Source organism: Periplaneta americana, chromosome 6 (genome assembly GCF_040183065.1).
Source record: "Periplaneta americana isolate PAMFEO1 chromosome 6, P.americana_PAMFEO1_priV1, whole genome shotgun sequence".
Classification (NCBI taxonomy): Eukaryota; Metazoa; Arthropoda; class Insecta; order Blattodea; family Blattidae; genus Periplaneta; species Periplaneta americana.
The window spans coordinates 76137982-76157682 of NC_091122.1; the positions used below are offsets into that span (position 1 = coordinate 76137982).

Here is a 19701-nt window from a genome sequence, read left to right on the forward strand (position 1 = left end):
CACACTACTCCAATGTCAGAATCAGAGCTTAGGAGTGTGTGGAAAAGCTCCTGGATTCTTAACGCAAGTAGATTATCAGAATTCAAAGACTGCAGAGACTGAATGGCGGTTAAAGAGTCGGAGCAGATAAGGAATCTGCTCAGGGTTGTCTAATTAAGACAAAAAATCTCTGTAAAAATATACAGTACGGCAGTAAAAACACTGGTATATTGGCTCAGTTTATATTTATATACCTGTCAATTTGCAACAAAAGAGCAACCAATGAAATCATTTACCGGAATCCGTCAGTAAAAACTGAAGAACAATTTGAGAACTGTGATAAAGGTTTACTGAAATGAAGTCTGTAAACAAATGAGGGTGTAAAATTCTTAAAAGTCCGGCTCAGACTTGTATCAAAATGGGACATCGCATAATCCATGGTGCAGTGGTGGTATATTCCAGTGTGCGAAATGGTGGTAGGCGAATGTCAAGCTCAGAGAGCAGTTTACGAAACCGGAGACCTAATGGACGAAGTTTCCTTGGATTACCACTGTATCGGCAGTAAAGAGTGGATGGTGAAATAATGTGTCAGGAATTCTGCTCAGGCTGGGAGCAGAGCTTAACAGCATATGAGCACAAGATATTATGTCGCCGATACAGAGATAGTTCTCCCGCTTCGTAATACACGCTTTCTATCCGACTCGTTCGGAAAACCTTTCTAGCGAGTCGTAATCCATAATGATGATCATTATTTAAAAGATGTAAATTCGATTTATATGCTGAGCCATAATCCAGCTTTGATCGGATAAGAACACGCTAAAAGCGCAAAAGCATTTTACGGTCTGCACCCTAGCGAATTCTTGGCAAAAGGGATGAACTCAACGACGGCTTTAGAAGTGGACACAGTGCGTTTTCAAAGTGGAGAATTTTAAGCAATTGTGAAAAGCCCAATCTAACACGTTGATGAGCATTTGCAACTATCGAACGTTACATGGAAGATATCGGGAGCTGTAATATAAACTGAAGTCATCAACGTACAACAGAGAAGATACTTGTCCACCTACACAGTGGACAATTCCATTGATCGAAATGCAGAAAAGAACGACGCTTAATATAGACTCCTGCGGAACGCCGTTTTCTTGAAGATGTTCTTGAAGATGAAGATGAAGTGTGGTGACAACTCGGACTCCGTAATACCGCTCTGCTATGAACTTCGCAATAAACGTTGGTAGACAGGCACGAAGTTCCAATCATGCACAGTTTGCAGAATTCCATAACGTCATGTGGTATCGTAAGCGTCAGTTTTACTAAAAAAAGGTAATAAAATTATCGAATTGTATACTTTAGGAGTGAAACTATTCTCGAAGCAAACAAATGCATATACCTTGGAGTAAGTTTCAGCAGCAATATCGGTTTGGGGGAACACGTCACTGATACAGCGGAAAAAGTGGAGAGCATTACATTTTATGATGAGGGTAGGCCTACGAGCAAAAGGCTCTAATAAATCCATATTGAGATTCATACAGATTAGAACATATTAAGGCATTCATTCATTCATTCATTCATTCATGCATCCGTCCGTCCGTCCATCGAACCATAAAGATACTGATAGGCGAAGAAATGAGGTATTCTAAAAATATAGTCAAAGGGCCAAGAAATTAGTCTGTATGGCGAGACACAAAGTATTAGCTATGCCACAGCTCAGGACTTGCTTTCCTGGATCATTTCAATTGTATTAAAATTTGAATACATTAAAAAATATATATTATGAAAGCTAGTTTAGTAGCTAATAAAGACGAGAATGAAGTTCACTAAAGCACGAAAGCTAGTCCTTGTACACTGCCAGTAAAAGAATATGGAAGAAATGTTGGTGAATTAGTAAATGAAACTTGTGCTCATTTTGTCACTTTTTCTTGGTCTTGGGTATCTATTTCACTTAAAATAATTACATTTCTTTTTCAGGACAAGAGAGATTCACATGGATGACCAGAGTGTACTACAAGGATTCGCATGGTTGTTTGATCATGTGTGATTTATCAAGGAGGGACACCCTTGAGAACACAATCAAATGGAAAAATGATGTTGACTCAAAGTGCACTACTCATGACGGCTTGAAAATTCCTTGCCTATTGTTAGCTAATAAGGTCTGTATTAAATTGAAATCTGTTCTTAATTTAACGTGTCTACACCTTGTACGTATTATTTTTATTCCACAGGTGCTATTACGGTTTTTCCATAAGAATTAAGGATTTGCCACACTATTGTAGCATTACGATCAAAGGGAATATTATTACGGAACAGCAAAATTATCAAGGCAAATACATAGCTGTATGCGGAGGAAAAAAAATTGTAAACACTTGCAGTTGACAATGAACTTCTTATGAAGAATTTACACATGTGAAATATGTTTCATATTCATCTCTTGAATATTTCATTCAAAGATTCCCAGATTTGGTTAATGAATGTGAACACAGTACAATAGAACAGGAATTTGCAGTTTACTGTGCCAATGCGATACTATTCCTGAACATATAAATGGATATAGAATGGATTCAAAATGTGCCAAAATTGTAAATTTCAGCAATGTAAATAGACAAGTAAAATATAGAATATTGAGTAAATTTCTGTTTACAGTATTAAGTGTGTGTCACAGTGACTCCTACAGAAAGAGCCATCAGAGTTTTGAGAAAAATTAAAATAGAATTCAGTTCTATGTTAAACACATAAACACTGGTATCATTTTTTATTCAAAAGATCAATATGACTTAAGAAGAAGTATGGTTCAAGAAAACATTGTACTCGTAGAAACATAGTTTACAAAAAACATTGTTTACAGAGAAATATTATTGAAATATAAGTCCCATTATAATTGTGTCAAATTATGGTTTTCAATTAGTGTTGTGTTTGACTCAATTGTTCGCATATGCAGTATGTGAAGGTAGATTTCATATAAAAAATATTGTGTTTGGATCGAATTGTTGCCTTCAATTATTACATTTTACAAAGGTATTCTGTTCTTTATTGGTTCATTTTTTAGTCTAATTGTATATAATATTATATATATTAAATAGTCATCCAATATAAAAGCAGCTATTGTTGTTTCAGGCTATTAGTGTAAATATATATTATATATACATATACATATATATATATATATATATACATATAGCGCTCTCTATATACACACATATATGTATATTATAATGCCTATGAATTTTTTTGTACACATATATTTCCTTTTTCCTTCTGATTAATAGAACACTGTACAGGAAGTTTGGAAAAAAAATAATATTTACTACTGCCTCATTGAAGTCAAATTTTAATATATATATATATATATATATATATATATATATATATATATATCAGCGTTCCTGTTCTAGGTAATGTTATTCTAATTTTTCAAGAAATGTTGATTTATTGGTATCACATAAATTTTTCTTGTGGCATTCCACAACCTGATACAAATTTTCCTTCTCATCCTCACGTTTCTTTAAGGACAAGCTGAAGTTGGTAGCAAAAGCAATACACGCTCAGTTGAATCATGTATTACTTTGAGAGATTGGGTATGTTCTAGCCTCTTGAAATCTCTCCTGTTGTAGCCAGGTGATAGGAAATTTAGGTTGAAGTTAAGTACCTGAGAGGAAAAAGGAGGCATCGGCCCAACGAAGTAGGTAGTCCAGTGTTTTATGGCAAATATCTTCCTTACCAGAATATTTAATATAACGGTCACCATAGACTAGTTGATATTATGATTTTAGCACGCGTGCAACTATTCGACATTTTTCTTCCATTGAAACGGCATCTGAAAACAAGACAAATGATTGTTGACATAAATACTATAATGGCGTCGCATAGCAGTGGGCACAGCTGTAGGAATAGTCCCATTTATTGTGGAGTAAGTACTTATTCAGGCTATGAGCAAAATTGAAGTAATTTTCTGAAGAATCACAGGATTTCCAACATGTAGGACCTAGTCCAAGCTTGATGTAAAGTTGTATTACAAGCAGCGCATAATTATGACAGGCATTACTCAGGTACTTGGTCAGATGAAATTGATATTGGAAAATATATTTAACTTCAAGATATAAAGGAGCTTACTCATCCAACGTCATGATGAAATGCATATGGTATGCGGTGACACCTCTGGGTGGTGTTTCACCAACAACTATTAACTTTAATTCTAAAAATAATCTATAGTCTTCCCTCGAAATATTCACTGTTTCAATAGCTTTGTGCTTAAGTACTACGCGGGCAAGTTAAATCTGTGTCCTGAAAGAATGTGAATCACCATTCCCTCTCCCTCTGGCCTTTGTGACCTATGAGTAAATACTAAGCTGATAAAGAGGTGTTTACTGTTCGTGCCAGCGTAGTTGTATGAGATAGTGGTGAATACACGTATAGGCCTATAGGAGATGCTGAAAGTGTTGTACCTGTATACAGTAAATACCGTGAAAGTGTTAATATTATGCACCGTATTTCTTACAACCATTATACATATATATATATATATATATATACTCACTCATTGCATTATCTATTGTAACATGACCTCACTCACAGACGAAACAGTAGTTTGTAAAGGCCTAATAACAACTAGAGTAATTACAGCTACTAGCGCTCATCTCTTGCATTCACGGGACGCAAATTTAACTTGTGGGCGTAATAGAAAGAAACTGCATTACTTCGCAGATCTTTCACTTGTCACTGCAAACCTTGAATGCACTTTGGTCAATATTTCCCCATATTCCTGAAGATGCAAAAACAGTTGAACTCTTGGGCCAAATTATGCAACAAACAGTATCTTGAAAACATCTCCTAACACCAGTGGCGTGCGCAACCTATTGCATTAGGGTAGGCTCTTCATGTTTGCATGCTACATAGGTATACAACTTACAATATCTCGAACATATTGATAATTTGATATAATTTTAGTGAGTTCTGACATCAAACCAGAGCAGCAGCCAGAAGGAGGGTAAGAAAACAGAAACTTCCGGAAACTAATGATAAAATAAATTGGTAATTAAATAAATCATACCTTATTTACTTAAAGGTGAACTCCATTCTGCGTTCCTTTTTAGAAAACTCCTCAATGACATCGCTGTGGAATGTAGGGGATTTTCAGATTTCTTTCAGCTTTTTCTTCTCAATGGACATCAAGGCTAAACTGCTTAATCTTTCTTGCCCTTGAGTTGATCTTTGAAGTGATTTAATCCGCTTAAGGGCAGAAAATGACCTCTCAGTAGATGCAGATGTGCTTGGTATGGTCAAAACCAGTAGGGTCAATTTGTACAATTCGACAAATTCTGTGTGGAGTTGTTTTGATTTTAAATGTGTCACCAGTTCATGAGGGTATTTTCCACGAAACTCTTCCATTGAATATAGGACTGTCAATTCATTTTTTAGACGAACTATATCAAACACTGCACTGTGCTTTACATTCAGCGCATCCAGGGCGGAATTAGGAAAATTTAATTTATAAGACTGAAATTTGTTTGGATCAAGCAATGAAATAAATTCCAACTGAGGGAGATTTCCAAACCTATCTGTAATATGGTTTGTCACATTGTCTATTTTTTCAAAAAATATTCTCCTGTATTTTATGACATCATTTTCCAGGCATTTTCTTTTTCGCGGCACTTCTTCACATTCGACTTCATTACAAACATCACTCCATAATGCATAAAATCTGTATCTCTCATGCAGAACAATACGTTTTGTTTCATTAACCTTTTCTACACAATACAGAATATCCAAATGCTTCGTTTGAAGAATGTTGTACAGAATGTCAATGTATGCATAGATCTTTGATAACACATTTAGAAGAAATTTGGTCTCAAACTCTGAAAGGAAAGACAAATATCCATGCGCAAGAGCAACAGTTTCACTTTCCCAGTGTGATGAGTTGTTGAGTATATTTTAAAAAAAGTCCACCAGCAATTTACGGTTCTCCTTTACAATATTGACTATTCTGGAAGAGAAATTTCATCTTGTGGGTGCATTTCTTGGAATTATTCTGTTGGAATATTCAGTAAGAGCATGCGCGCGTTTTGTACACTTGGAGAAGAAGCTACTTAGTCCATTCAATGTCTGAAAAAAAGATCCGGCACTCCTTAATACTCATAGCTGACTGAGATAAGACTAGATTTAGGACATGACTGAAACAATGAACAAATAAAGCTCTAGGATAAATGTCTTGAACTGTGGTTTTAAGTCCATTTATTTCTCCAGCTATCTCTGCCGCACCGTCATATGTTTGACCAACTAATTTGTCTCTAATATCATAAGATCCCACTATGTCCATTACATGATTAAATAAACCATTACAGGATCTATCTGCACTCACATCAACGAAGGAAATAAACGTTTTTTGAACCTGTGCTGTCTGGTCATGGACATACCTGAGAGTGGTGGATAGTTGTAATTTGTTGCTTACATCGGATGTTTCATCTAAAATAACTGCAACATGCTGGGCCATGGAAATGTCATTCTTAATAGATTCCATCAACACGCCACTGATAGCAGCTATCAGGTCATTTTGAATTCTGTTGATGTGCCCTTAAATGTTGTAGACGACTCTACATGTTCTCGAAGAGTAGTGTCGTAGCTGCTCAACAAATGTAAACATTCTATATAGTTGCCTTTGTTAAGTGAATCTTCACTTTCGCCATGCCCTCTGAACGGCAGTACTTGCATGGCTAAGAAGCACGTTGTGTCGATTAGGCTTTTCATTATTTCTCTGTTCTTCTTCACCATTTCATTGTGACGCGCCACATCCGATTTCAATTGTTGATCAAGTTGGGTGTCAATACGAACACTTCCAAAACAAGAAAGCTGAACAACCGAACGCAAATGACATTGCGATCGTTCGTGTTTGACAATGGCATTGCTGAGATTATTTAAATTATTATAACCCTCTTTGTTCCACACACTTTGTTCGTTACAAATTAACGGTTAGCACGTCTAGCCGCGAAACCAGGTGGCCCGGGTTCGATTCCCGGTCGGGGCAAGTTACCTGGTTGAGGTTTTTCCGGGGTTTTCCCTCAACCCAATATGAGCAAATGCTGGGTAACTTTCGGTGTTGGACCCCGGACTCATTTCACCGGCATTATCACCTTCATCTCATTCAGACGCTAAATAACCTAAGCTGTTGATAAAGCGTCGTAAAATAACCTACTAAAAATCGTTACAAATTAATAAGCATGGCCAGCAAAATAATGACTGCATCCTGTTAGCTAATTAGTTTTCACATATTGGTTCACATTGAAATAACGTAAATATTCTCTACTCTTTTCTTTATGTAAAATCTTAAAGTTCGGAAGCGCCGGCACTGGTCTTCCCCCCACAGTTACAATTTCAACTTTTTCGTCCAATGATTTACAACCGAAAGTCCTTTTAAAAATCTGTTCAATTATACAGTGATCTTCTGCCATATTACAACAATATCGCACTAGTTTTACCTCACTTTGTTTAAATAAACTCTATAACTCACTCGCTTTACCAATAGAAGTTCAAATAAACACTATAATACAGTAATTTCATCACCAAAAGCGCTTTCATTAGCGCCTACCAGCCTAACGTACTACGGCAAGGGACAAGACACGTAAATCAGGGCGCATGCGCCAGCTGTTATAATGTACTGATTATGAAGGGAAACACTACGCTCACTGCAGGGCCAGGGAGGCTCAGCAAGCCGAGCTGCCCAACTCTCCAGTGACGAAAGATGACGCGAGAGCGAGCACACAGCGGACAATAATTGAAATGCGACGTACAGTACCAACCAAAAGGAAATGAAAATAGGATGCCAAGCCAAAATTTGCTGAAATTAGTTAAGGACTCTGCAGACTTTCTTAAATTAACAGTATTACTTTTAAATACAAATTTAATAAATTTCTTCCTGTCTGTCTGGGTAGGCGCAGCAGACCTAGCCTACCCAGAATGCACGCCACTGCCTAACACCATTTCCACCTAAAGATCCGGATAGGATCTTGGAGAAAAGTTAGACCATTTTATGACAGCCAACACTTTGAGGGTTTTGTACGCATTTACCTTGGTCTTGATATCATATCCCCAGAATTATATTCCGAATTCTGACCTTGTGATCGGAATTATATTACCACGGGAAAATGGCTGATGTCCATGAATTGCATTGATGTTACGGCAGGACATGTCATTACCCTGATCGAGAGATGCAATCGATTAAACACCCAGAATGAACAGAAAAGAATTTCGCCTGCAGGTTATCAGTGATCACTGAAGAAGATATCCAGACTTTAAGAAGGAAACAATTGCTACAAACAATTAATATACCACTGTGTTAGTGTTATCATGTCCACCATTTGACAATGCCGTATGGAAACTATGAACTCTAAATTTTATATACCTTGCACTCTATTACGTTTTGTTTAGAATAAAGAAAACTTAATGTTTCGTACTCTTGTAGCAAACCCTATATTTCGTAATGTAAGATTTACCAGGAAAAAACATAGAACTTGTGTCCCTATTCAAAATAAAATGTTTGTTCTCCCATTATCAGAACCATGCTAATAAATGTATAGAGTGATTCCAAAAGGAATATACAACTTTGTAAGCTTATAGAAATTTATTTAGATAGTTTTAGTGCCATTAATAGCAAAACGTACCAAGTTTCCACTCATCCTGGTTCAATATGACTTTCGTTGGTCATGCGGCAGACATCTCACCCGAACTCAATTTCTTCTCAAATCTCTGCAGCATATCCGGCGTCACTAACTCAACTGCGGCGGTGATTCGGTTTCTGAGCTCAGCGAGATTGGCAGGTAAGGATGGAACGTACACTTGATTTTAAGGAACCCCATAAGAAGAAATCAAGCGATATCAAGTCGGGGGACCGAGGTGGCCATGATGTCGGTCTTCCACGACCAATACACCGACCAGGAAACCTCAAGTCGAGAAAATCACGGACGTTTTGGAGGTACAATTGAGGTGCACCATCCTGCTGAAATTGGATTTCCCCTTCTTTTTGATCATCTTCATCTATCTGCAGGATGAGAAAATGTTGTAGCATATCCAGATATACAAAACCATTGATATTTTTTCTCCTGGAAGAAGAAGGGGCCGTACACTTCACAAAACACATTCACTTTTGAGCTGTCGCGAACGTGTTGCAGATGGAGATGTGGAGGTTCAGAGCCCCAGATCCTGTAGTTATGGGTATTTACTTTACCAGGGACGTGGAATGTCGACTCGTCGCTAAAGATCACGTGGTTCAATAACGTCTCGTCTTCTTCAATCCTACCACGCATTTCTACACAGAAATCCCATCGACCCATCTTATCTTCATTAGTAATGTGTTGCACCATCGTAAATCGGTATGGTTTTAAGTGCAAACGTCTCCTTAAAATGCGCCATACGGTTGGTTGTGGAATCCCAGTCTCACGAGAAGCACGCCGCGTTGATTTTTTTAGGACTTCGAACAAAGTTTTCCCCTCACTAGTTCCATCACAGCATCAGCATTTGGCATGGGTAATAGAACAGCCAGTCTCAACAGAAGTACGGTGCCCTGGTAGGAGGATCCTTGCCATACTGGGTACGAAATCTACGCTGAACCACTGTCGCAGATTTCGTTTCTTCAAACAAAAACACACAGGGAGCTCGCTCTGCACCTGTGAAAGCAGCTATTTTGAAATGAACTACGTTAGCGCACGCGGTGTCAGAACTAGCAGTGGCAGCTGGTGCTTCAAAATTTTGTTCGCTTACTTTCTTACTACAAAATATTAGGTCTATCATGATACAGTCGTAAAAATTTGCAAAAACTCACCTATTTATTTCCACAATGTTTTCCCAGAAGATTCTCTCCGTAGTGTCATTAGAGCGTATCCGTTCATAAATGAAAGGAATATTCGCACTGAACTTTCAGTTATTTATGGCACTGACGAGTTCAGAAACATTTCAGGACAACAATTTATGGAATTTATCAGCGACAACAATTTATGTTCAACTTTCGGCGAGTGTACTAGAAATTTTAATAACAATTCTTATGACGACTTCAGAGGCTGAAAGGTGTTTTCCTACTGTCCTCCGAACAAAACATAAGGAAAACAGGACAAAGATTTTCTTATTTCAAAGCCACATAACCACTGAAACTTCTCGTACGCGTCAGAATTGAATTTTGTGTTAAACGACCTGGTTTTGGTTTTCACGCACTGAGAAATTTCAAGGTTCGGAGTCGACCTACCAAGACGCTTAATCTCACACTTCTCTTCTAAGCTGCGCGATGAAAATGGATGTTCTATTAGAAATTTAATTGTATTCATCTTAACTAGGGTCTGTTTAATATAGTAGAATAACACAAACAACACAATTTATTAAAACAGCTTCTTACGCGCCACCAAGTGCTCTCCAACCAACTCGACTCGAGTAACTGCAGTGAAACGGAAAGCAAAAACACCAATAAAATACAAGCTCACCCTCTACACTAAAAAAAAAACTTGTTTTCGCGCCTAACTGCAGTCGTATGGGGGGCATGTTCTGTCTCAGACTCATTCATTGTCACTCATCAACTACTGCCATCTGTTTCCATTTTCAAAGTTCCCTGTTCGTTTATCAACAACTTAAAATCCACACTGGACAACACCCCTCTCAACCCCTCGTCCCGAAGAGATACCCAAGATCAAGCCAGTCTCCGTAAGAAGTATTGTAGGGCCGCGGTAAGTAGCGAGCTGAGCTGCCTAGTCTGAGAATGACCCCTGATCACATATGTATGACATAATCGCGATAACAGAGACGCCTTGACAGCGTTCTACAATAGTACTACCGTACAAAAAACATTCGCTCTACAGATGAAGTGAATTTCCGCAAATGATAAGACAACTCTCTATGGCTATATTGGCAAACTTTTATTTATGCTCATAAGCTCATTACTGAAACTAGTGTGTACTGCACAAATTCCTTATGACATTATTAAACATTAAGCAATAATTACTTACTTATTGGCTTTTAAGGAACCCGGAGGTTCATTGTCGCCCTCACATAAGCCCGCCATTGATCCCTATCCTGAGCAAGATTAATCCAGTCTCTGCCATCATATCCCACCTCCCTCAAATCCATTTTAATATTATCTTTCCATCTACGTCTCGACCTCCCCAAAGGTCTTTTTTCCGCCGGCATCCCAACTAACACTCTATATGCATTTATGGATTCGCCCATACATACGTGCTACATGCCCTGCCCATCTCAAGCGTCTGGATTTAATGTTCCTAATTATGTCAGGTGAAGAATACAATGCGTGCAACTCTGCGTTGTGTAACTTTCTTCATTCTCCTGTAACTTCATCCCTCTTAGCTCCAAATATTTTCTAAGCACCTTATTCTCAAACACCCTTAATCTCTGTTCCTCTCTCAAAGTGAGAGTCCAAGCTTCACAACCATATAGAACAACCGGTAATATAACTGTTTTATAAATTCTAACTTTCAGATTTTTTGATAGCGGACTAGATGACAAAAGCTTCTCAACCGAATAATAACACGCATTTCCCATATTTATTCTGCGTTTAATTTCCTCCCGAGTATCATTCATATTTGTTACTGTTGCTCCAAGATATTTGAATTTTTCCAACTCTTCGAAAGATAATAAGTAAGTAAAATACAAATATATACATAGACTGGCCACCTTGAATATTTTAAAATGGCACTTTCTTACTGAAAGTACATGACTGGAAAAGGAATGCGAAAGATAGAAACAAATGTTGGAGCACTGTAGGGGCGGTCAAGGTCTGCAATAGGCTGTGGTACCAATGTTGTTGATATAATTATGGTTTATTTAACGACGCTCTCAACTGTAGAGGTTATATCAGTGTCGCCGGAGTGCCGGAATTTTGTCCCGCAGGAGTTCTTTTACATGCCAGTAAATCAACTGACATGAGCCTGTCACATTTAAACACACTTAAATGCCATCGACTCGGCCGGAATCGAACCCGCAACCTCGAGCATAGAAGGCCAGCGCTATATGTTGTTGTTGATTTAATTTATAGTTTATTTAACGACGCTCGCAACTGCACAGGCTATATCAGCGTCGCCGGTGTGCCGGACTTTTGTCCAGCAGGAGTTCTTTTACATGCCAGTAAATCTACTGACATGAGCCTGTCGCATTTAAACACACTTAAAATCCATCGACCTCGGCCGGGATCGAACTCGCAATCTCCAGCATAGAAGGCCAGCGCTATACCAACTGCGCTACCGAGGGCGACGTTGTTGTTGATGATGATGATGATGATGATGATGATGATGATGATGATGATGATAACTTAGTTCATTATTTATTCGAAGTCTTCAAATATAAATCTACAGTTGGATGGTTCACTTTTGCAGATAATTTGACAGGTGTTATTTGTTTTTAAAACCATCTACAGTGTTCAGTATATAGCTAATTTACCATATTATTTCAATGAAAAAATAGCTTGTAAATCAACTCTGAAATTTCTGAATTACAAGTAATTAGGCGTACTATCAGTGTAAAATTTCCTTAGAGGAAAAAATAAATAATCGACTTAAAATTTATTTTTAAATAATGCGAATTATTGTTGAAACAGCAATGAGCTGTAATGGCAGTAGAAATAAAGTCTTGGCTCTTTTTACCAGGAGTTGTTTCAGTGTCATCTGGTCGCTCGCTAGCCATTTTCCGGATTCTCATGACATTTGCATTACTAACGCCGGCGTATTTAGCAGCTCTGGACGTGGCCTGCCTTAGGGGAGCGATTAGCCTCTTGTTTCGAGCCTCTTCGTCGCAACATTCTATTATATTCTTTATAATCTTCCTCTCTCTACTATGTATTACTTGGCCACGCCGTCGAGTTTATCTTAGTTGCTCCATTGCTAAATATAAACTGTGAGGAGGTAATGTTTTCGTACTGGTGATACTCAGTGTTATCTGAGGTCCGCAGAATGCACACAGAGGTGACGAGGTTGTCATCTCTTTTCCCCACTTCCCCGCTCTCAGAAGTCTCTACTTACCGCGGCCCTACAATAGTACGGTCGTTTACTCTAGCAAGTCAACGATGAGGATGGATGGATGAGAAACGTACTGCAGCTGATCATACCAATCGTGTACTCACTTGTTAAACCACAATAATTATGTTAAACCAAAATATCCGTAAATTTTTTTAGGTGTAGCACAAACTTGCTACAACCTTAAAGAGCCGCGCCTGAGAACTAGGTACTACAAAGCTATGTCAGTGAAAACTTGATGACTTTTTCTGATGGCATTGCAACGAGCTTCTTATGTTTTCTAAATAAATTTGTGTAAACTTACAAAGTTGTATAGTCCTTTTGGAATCACTGTAATTAGTAAACGAAGTAATTGCTTTATTTTAAAGTTCTGGACAATGTGTCTCAGTTTCTACTGATATAATATTTTTTAAAATGGAAATGATTATTTACAGTGTGATGTTCCAGACAATGAAAAGAAGATTACTCGAACAGAAATTGATGCAGTCTATAAGCGGTATGAATTCTCAGGATGGACTGTAACATCGGCTAAAGATGGTATTATGGTAAATGAATGTATGAGGTATGTAATAGTTACGACGTTTTATTATATTATTGTGATGTACCGAAGTACGTATGATATTTCCATGCAAGCCACCGGCGTGGCTCAGTCGGTTAAGGCGCTTGTCTGCCGATCTGAAGTTGCGTTCGAGCGCGGGTTCGATTCCCGCGTGTGCTGATTACCTGGTTGGGTTTTTTCCGAGGTTTTCCCAACCGTAAGGTGAATGTCAGGTAATCTATGGCGAATCCTCGGCCTCATCTCGTCAAATATCATCTCGCTATCACCAATCTCATCGACGCTAAATAACCTAGTAGTTGATATAGCGTCGTTAAATAACTAACTAAAATAAATATATTTCCGTGCAGGAATTCTGCATTACCATATGATAAAGGATGGGGGAGCGGAGAAAAATTCTTTCTGGTACCGGGACTCGAACCCGAGTTTTCAACTCAACGGGCTGACGCTTTATCCACTAAGCCACATCGGATTTCAGTTCCAACACCGGATTGAATTCTATCAGTTTAAGTTCCACCTCTTAGTTTCCCTTTAATGGCCAACCCTCATGCACTGTGTCACAGATATGTGACAGTGGCACAATGTCGAACACACATGTACAGAGGTGCACTCATTACGAGTGACTAAGTGGCCGGGATCCGACGGAGTTGGCGCTGTCTTAAATCACTAAGTGATTATTTACGCATATCATATTATTGTGATGTACCGAAGTACGTATGATATTTCCGTGCAGGAATTATGCATTACCATATGATGAAGAATGGGTGGAGATGAGAAAAATTCTCTCCGGCACCGGAACTCGAACCCGGGTTTTCAGCTCAGCTTTATTCACTAAGCGACACCGGATTCCAGCTCCGATGCCGGTTTGAATCCTCTGAGTTTAAGTTCAACCTCTTAGTTTCCCTTTTATTAGCTATGTTTCTGAATTTTTTCTGTAGTGCATGATGTTTAGAAAATAGTCAATCATTCTTGATAAGAGAAAAAGCATTGGTGGTTTATTCGAAGAGGTAAGGCTGGACTTTTTCATTGCTGATGATGAATACGAACTGCTGGTACAACACGACGTTGACTCTACTTTCGTTTACGGGTCAACAGGAAGAGGAATGGAGTGGAAGAGTTATCACTAGACCTCGGACTTTTAGGTCCTAAAAATCTTAAATTAGGTACCTAAAATAGGTTCTATCACAAATCAAAATAGGTTCTAAAATTACAAAAATAGGTGAACAAAAAATGACATTATTTCATTTCCCATTACAAATTAGCCGAAACATTTGACATTATTTCATTGTACATGTCCATAATTAGAGCCAGAGTAAACAACTAACACATTTTCTAAGTTTTCCATTGAGAAACTGCATCGCTTCTCAGATAACACCATCTTATATGCCGAAAATGAGCGTTCCACATCAACTGATGACACCAGAGCATATTTAAATGTTGGTATTAGATGCAAGGGAACAGCACATTCATGTTCAGGTGTTTTGTCAACCAAGATGTCAGCAACTGTGCGGAGAACTGTCAGGCACGTTCCTAACGATACGTTACTGATCGCCTTAGCGAGTAGCAAGTAACAGTTCATACTTGCATTTCCTATATGTCCAGGACTATTATGTTCACAATAAATGCATATTCTCTCTGAACTCTTTTCAACGTGTTTCTTGTTCTTGCCATTTATACCGACCTTGCTTCTACAGACGGAGTTCATATTCACGTTATCCTCCTGCCGCGGATTTCCACAATTGTGCTTCACTAACACAGTTCACGCATGAGTTTACCAAGGTCTACCAAACAATTCCCGGACGTATTTCCGAATCCTGTTTTCCGAAAGGTCTTATTTTCGACATCAAACTATTCCGAATGGTCTTCATTCCGAATCCGTTATTTCCGATATAGCAATATGTCCGAAACCAAATATTCTCGATTCCGAAATGGAAATCCCTACAATCGTATAAACAATGTTTAATGAATCCATTGTTCTTCGTTACTTAGTAACAAAATTATTCAAAATTCGACTTAAATTCTTCCAAATTTTGAAGTAGTTCAGCACTTATAACGCAGGCGGGACCAAATACAGAGCGATCCAAAAGTCGCGCACATCTTAATAATACGTTCACATATGTTTATAAAGATGAATTTGTTATGTTTACTTTAATCAGTTTTCACATGAGTTACATCATTTTTCACAACATATGCTGAAAATGGCAACCCCGTTCAGTAATGCATGTACGAACTCTTTTTACCATGTTTGTGGCCACTTTTTTGAGCACGAGTACACTAATGTTGTTAATCTCCGTTGTTATATTCCTCTTTAGTTCCTCCAAAGTGTGCGGAAGAAATCTGGAGATGTCAAATCGGGGGAACGTGGGGGCCATAATCCTTGAGAAATGATACGCTCACCAAAAAATTCTCACAAAACTGCATGGTTTCATTAGATGTATGACATGTGGCACTGTCCTGCTGGAATCAACAATTACGTTCATCATTGTCAAGAAGCGCTGATCCACATTCCCTAAAATGGGCGATTAATCTCGTTATGGTCGAATTGTTAGGCACTGCCACATCCGGATAATTCCTACGAAATTCGTCTACAATACGTGCATAAGAACGACTGGAAAATAATGTTCAACAACGAAAACTCGTTGCTCTGGGAAAACGACATGTTTGCCGAGCAATAAATAAAGGACTACTGCAAGCGTCAATGTATACATACAAATCGCAATGACGTCTAAGGGTAGGCTACGTACACGTTGGAGCAACGATAAACGATAAAAGAAATGAGCTAGCGACGCTTTGGTATTATCAAAGAATCAAGTGTTCATATCGGAGCGACGAGGACGCGAGAAGAGAACATTTTGATTTATCAGTAGAAGATATTCTATGCATCCACTTAATGAAATAAGATATGTAGGAAATATCAGCTGCTAAGTTCAAGGTTAATATAACTTAAATACGTACAAAATTAAACCCGTTTCTCATCCCAAAGATAGTATAAATTCGTTGTGTTGTGATTGGTTCTTGTGATCACATAACGTATGACGAATAAATACACAACTGATCAATTTGCCAATATCTACATTAATTAATTTAATACGCCGAAATAATAATAAATCGATTAATATTTGGATATAAAGATAATCACCAGTAATTATACAGATTAATATTATCTTAATCAGAGATCATATGAACGACAAGAGCGAAGAAAATGGAACTTTTCATTTTCGTCGCTTTTATCGTCTATCTTCGCTTTTATCGTTACTCCAATATGCACACCTCAATGACAATACATGCGTCAATTCTCTCTGACATAACATCGCTGCTTCTTTTATCGTTTATCGTCGCTCCAACGTGTACTTACCCTAAGGGTACATACACGTTGGAGCAACGATAAACGATAAAAGAAATGACCTAGCGACGCTTTGGTATTATCAAAGAATCAAGTGTTCATATCGGAGCAACGAGGACGCGGGAAGCGAACATTTCGATCTGTCAGTAGAAGATATTCTATACATCCACTTAATTAAAGAAGATATAGTATATATCAGCTGCTAGGTTCAAAGTAATGTAACTTAAATATGTACAAAATTGAACTCGATTCTTATACCAAAGCTAGTATAAATTCATTGTGTGTGATTGGTTCTTGTGATCACATAACATATCTCGAATAAATACACAACTGATCAATTTACCAATATTTATGATAATTAATTTGAAATGCCGAAATAATAATAATAAATCGATTAATATTCGGATATATTGATAACCACCGGTCATTATACAGATTAATATTATCTTAATCAGAGATCATATGGACGACAAGAGCGAAGAAAATGGAATTTTTCTTTTTAGTCGCTTTTATCGTTACTCCAATATACACACACCTCAATGACAATGCATGCTTCAATTCTCTCTGGTATAGCATCGCTGCTTCTTTTATCGTTTATCGTCGCTCCAACGTGAACGTACCCTAAGCTTGTTGCTGTTAATACCAACGAGCTAGATAGCTCGTTGGTTAATACCAACGAGTTAGAAAGAGAAAGATATAGAGTGGTCATTGCGCCGCCATGTTTGAAGAAAATTGAACGACCGTCGGTAATGAACTTATACGCCCAAAACAAAGTGGGCGGGGTGATAACTGACATTAGAATCGTCAGCTATCTTAATTTCGTTTGCATAAATCAGTTAAACTGAAGTGGAAAAACCTAGTATTTCGTCAAATACGTGCTAGGAACTTAATCTAAACTTATGTACGCTAAATTTAAAACACTTGAGCTATTCCTAGAAGGAATGCTTAAAAGAATAACCTAAGCAAAATTGTCATGTAGTATGACAAGAAGTTCTAGCAAGTATACTGAAGAAAATGTTAATATTCCTAGGTTCTTTTAAATGCGACCTGCAAGATTGCCTATAAAATGAACGAGTATGATTCGGATGATTTTATTAAATTGTTTTCCCAGTCTCTACACGTTGCAAAAGTATTTACTATACCATAAGATATAGAATGAAAGTAGGCCCTATCTGTAGTAAACAACCTTTACCTCCAAGCTTGTAACGTGGGTGAAACATGACAAAACACGCTTTCAGTTTTTTTGTTACAGTAAAGTATAATTATTATCGAAATGTAAACGTGAGGCCAACAGCCGGCTGGTCTGTCTGAGCCTTTCAAGGGCTGTGGCACCACAGATAATTATTAGTGTATAATTGAGCACCCACGTACAATAATGGGGTAAGTAGTTACGAAATATATTCATACTTACCCCATTATTGCACGTGGGTGCTCAATTATGTTCTTTCATGTCCTTCCAGTCAAAATACTAGCAACAATACGACCTACCCCAGAGTTTTGCGTTATTTTGGATGCGAGTGTCGAAATACAATTTTAATATTTGATTGCTATTACTAGGTTTGAAACGGAATTGTAGCGGTTTTATCCGTATTTAGTTTAACTTTATTACTAGTGAACCATTTATTTGATTAATCGTTTGTCTTCGAAATAGGCCTACTTCTTATAAGCTACAGCTCTTCGTCTTCTTGTATAAGCAGTGAGGACAGAAGGAGCAGAAATAAAGGATGCCGGTGTCGAAATACAGTTTTAATATTGTATTACTATTTGTTTTTGACTGGGTCTGAAACGGAATTGATTTTATCCGTATCTAGTTTAAGTACATTACCAGTGAACCATTTATTTTGTTTATGCCGGGCGTTGTTACACATTTATGCATGAAAAAAATGCTGCTAATTAACAAAACTATGGACGTAACTTCATAAAATTTACATGAAATATGATATATCAGTTGTCTTTTTCCTTTTGACATTGCAGTTATATGCAGCACACACAACAGGCATGTTTTTTCTTCGTTTTTTTGTGCTTCTTACCTCCGTTATACAACATTGTAAGCAGACGAATTTTTACAAAGGTGGGCGCTTAGCTCAGATCTGCCGTGTTTCGCGGTGGCACCGCAAAGAGCGCTGTACAGGACAACATGACCACTCTATAGTCTTCTCTTTCTAACTCGTTAGTTAATACCCATGATGCTATCTAGCGGTAGCCGATAGCACTTTCCAACTGCACTATTCAATATAGACACTATAATTTTAATGTGCGTGACTTTTGGATCGCTCTGTATAATCCCAGGAACCAAAGGGGGAAAGATGCTGTTGTTGGAAGGATATGTATATTATAGAATCAAAAGTGGATTCGCGAGGACGGAGTATTGGGAATGTAGGAGGGTCCGCGTAACAGAGTGCGCATCTTGAGTAGTCACTACTGCCGCTGATGGAAATATTGTTACGAAAGGCCCTTTAGAGCACACGCACCTTCCCAATAGAAAAGAGGCGGAAGCTGAAATTGTGAAACAAGGACTGAAGCGGAAAGCAGCAGAACATCCCAAGCGCCGTCCAACTCAAGTAGGCCTACTACGCACCGAAATGCGGCATATTCCATCGACAGTGCTGTCATTGCTACCAGAAAATAGTAATATGCGTTACAAGAGCGGTATGTTGATGTTTTCATGTTCGAGGAAAAGATTGAAAAAGCGAAACGTAGTTGAGCTTTTTTAATTTCCGAGAATATGAAAACAAACATACCGCTCGTGTATCGTACATTATTTTGTGCGAAGATCGTTTATTACATACCTGAAAGACGAATTTATAATTAGTTCCAATGAAATCTCCATCTTGGTTTCT

General features: G+C 38.0%; 1 protein-coding gene across 2 annotated transcripts in view; it reads left to right on the forward strand.

Annotated features, from left to right (window-relative positions):
* Positions 1 to 19701, forward strand: part of LOC138701423 (ras-related protein Rab-7L1-like) — a 163541-nt gene that overhangs the window by 122253 nt on the left and 21587 nt on the right. The window contains exons 3-4 of one of the 2 annotated variants that reach the window (XM_069828291.1): positions 1942 to 2123; positions 13397 to 13524. In XM_069828291.1, the coding sequence (XP_069684392.1) occupies positions 1942 to 2123; positions 13397 to 13524 (310 nt within the window). Of the gene's footprint in view, positions 1 to 1941; positions 3077 to 13396; positions 13525 to 19701 lie in introns of those variants that run through there. The other variant, XR_011332552.1, reaches the window with a different exon arrangement.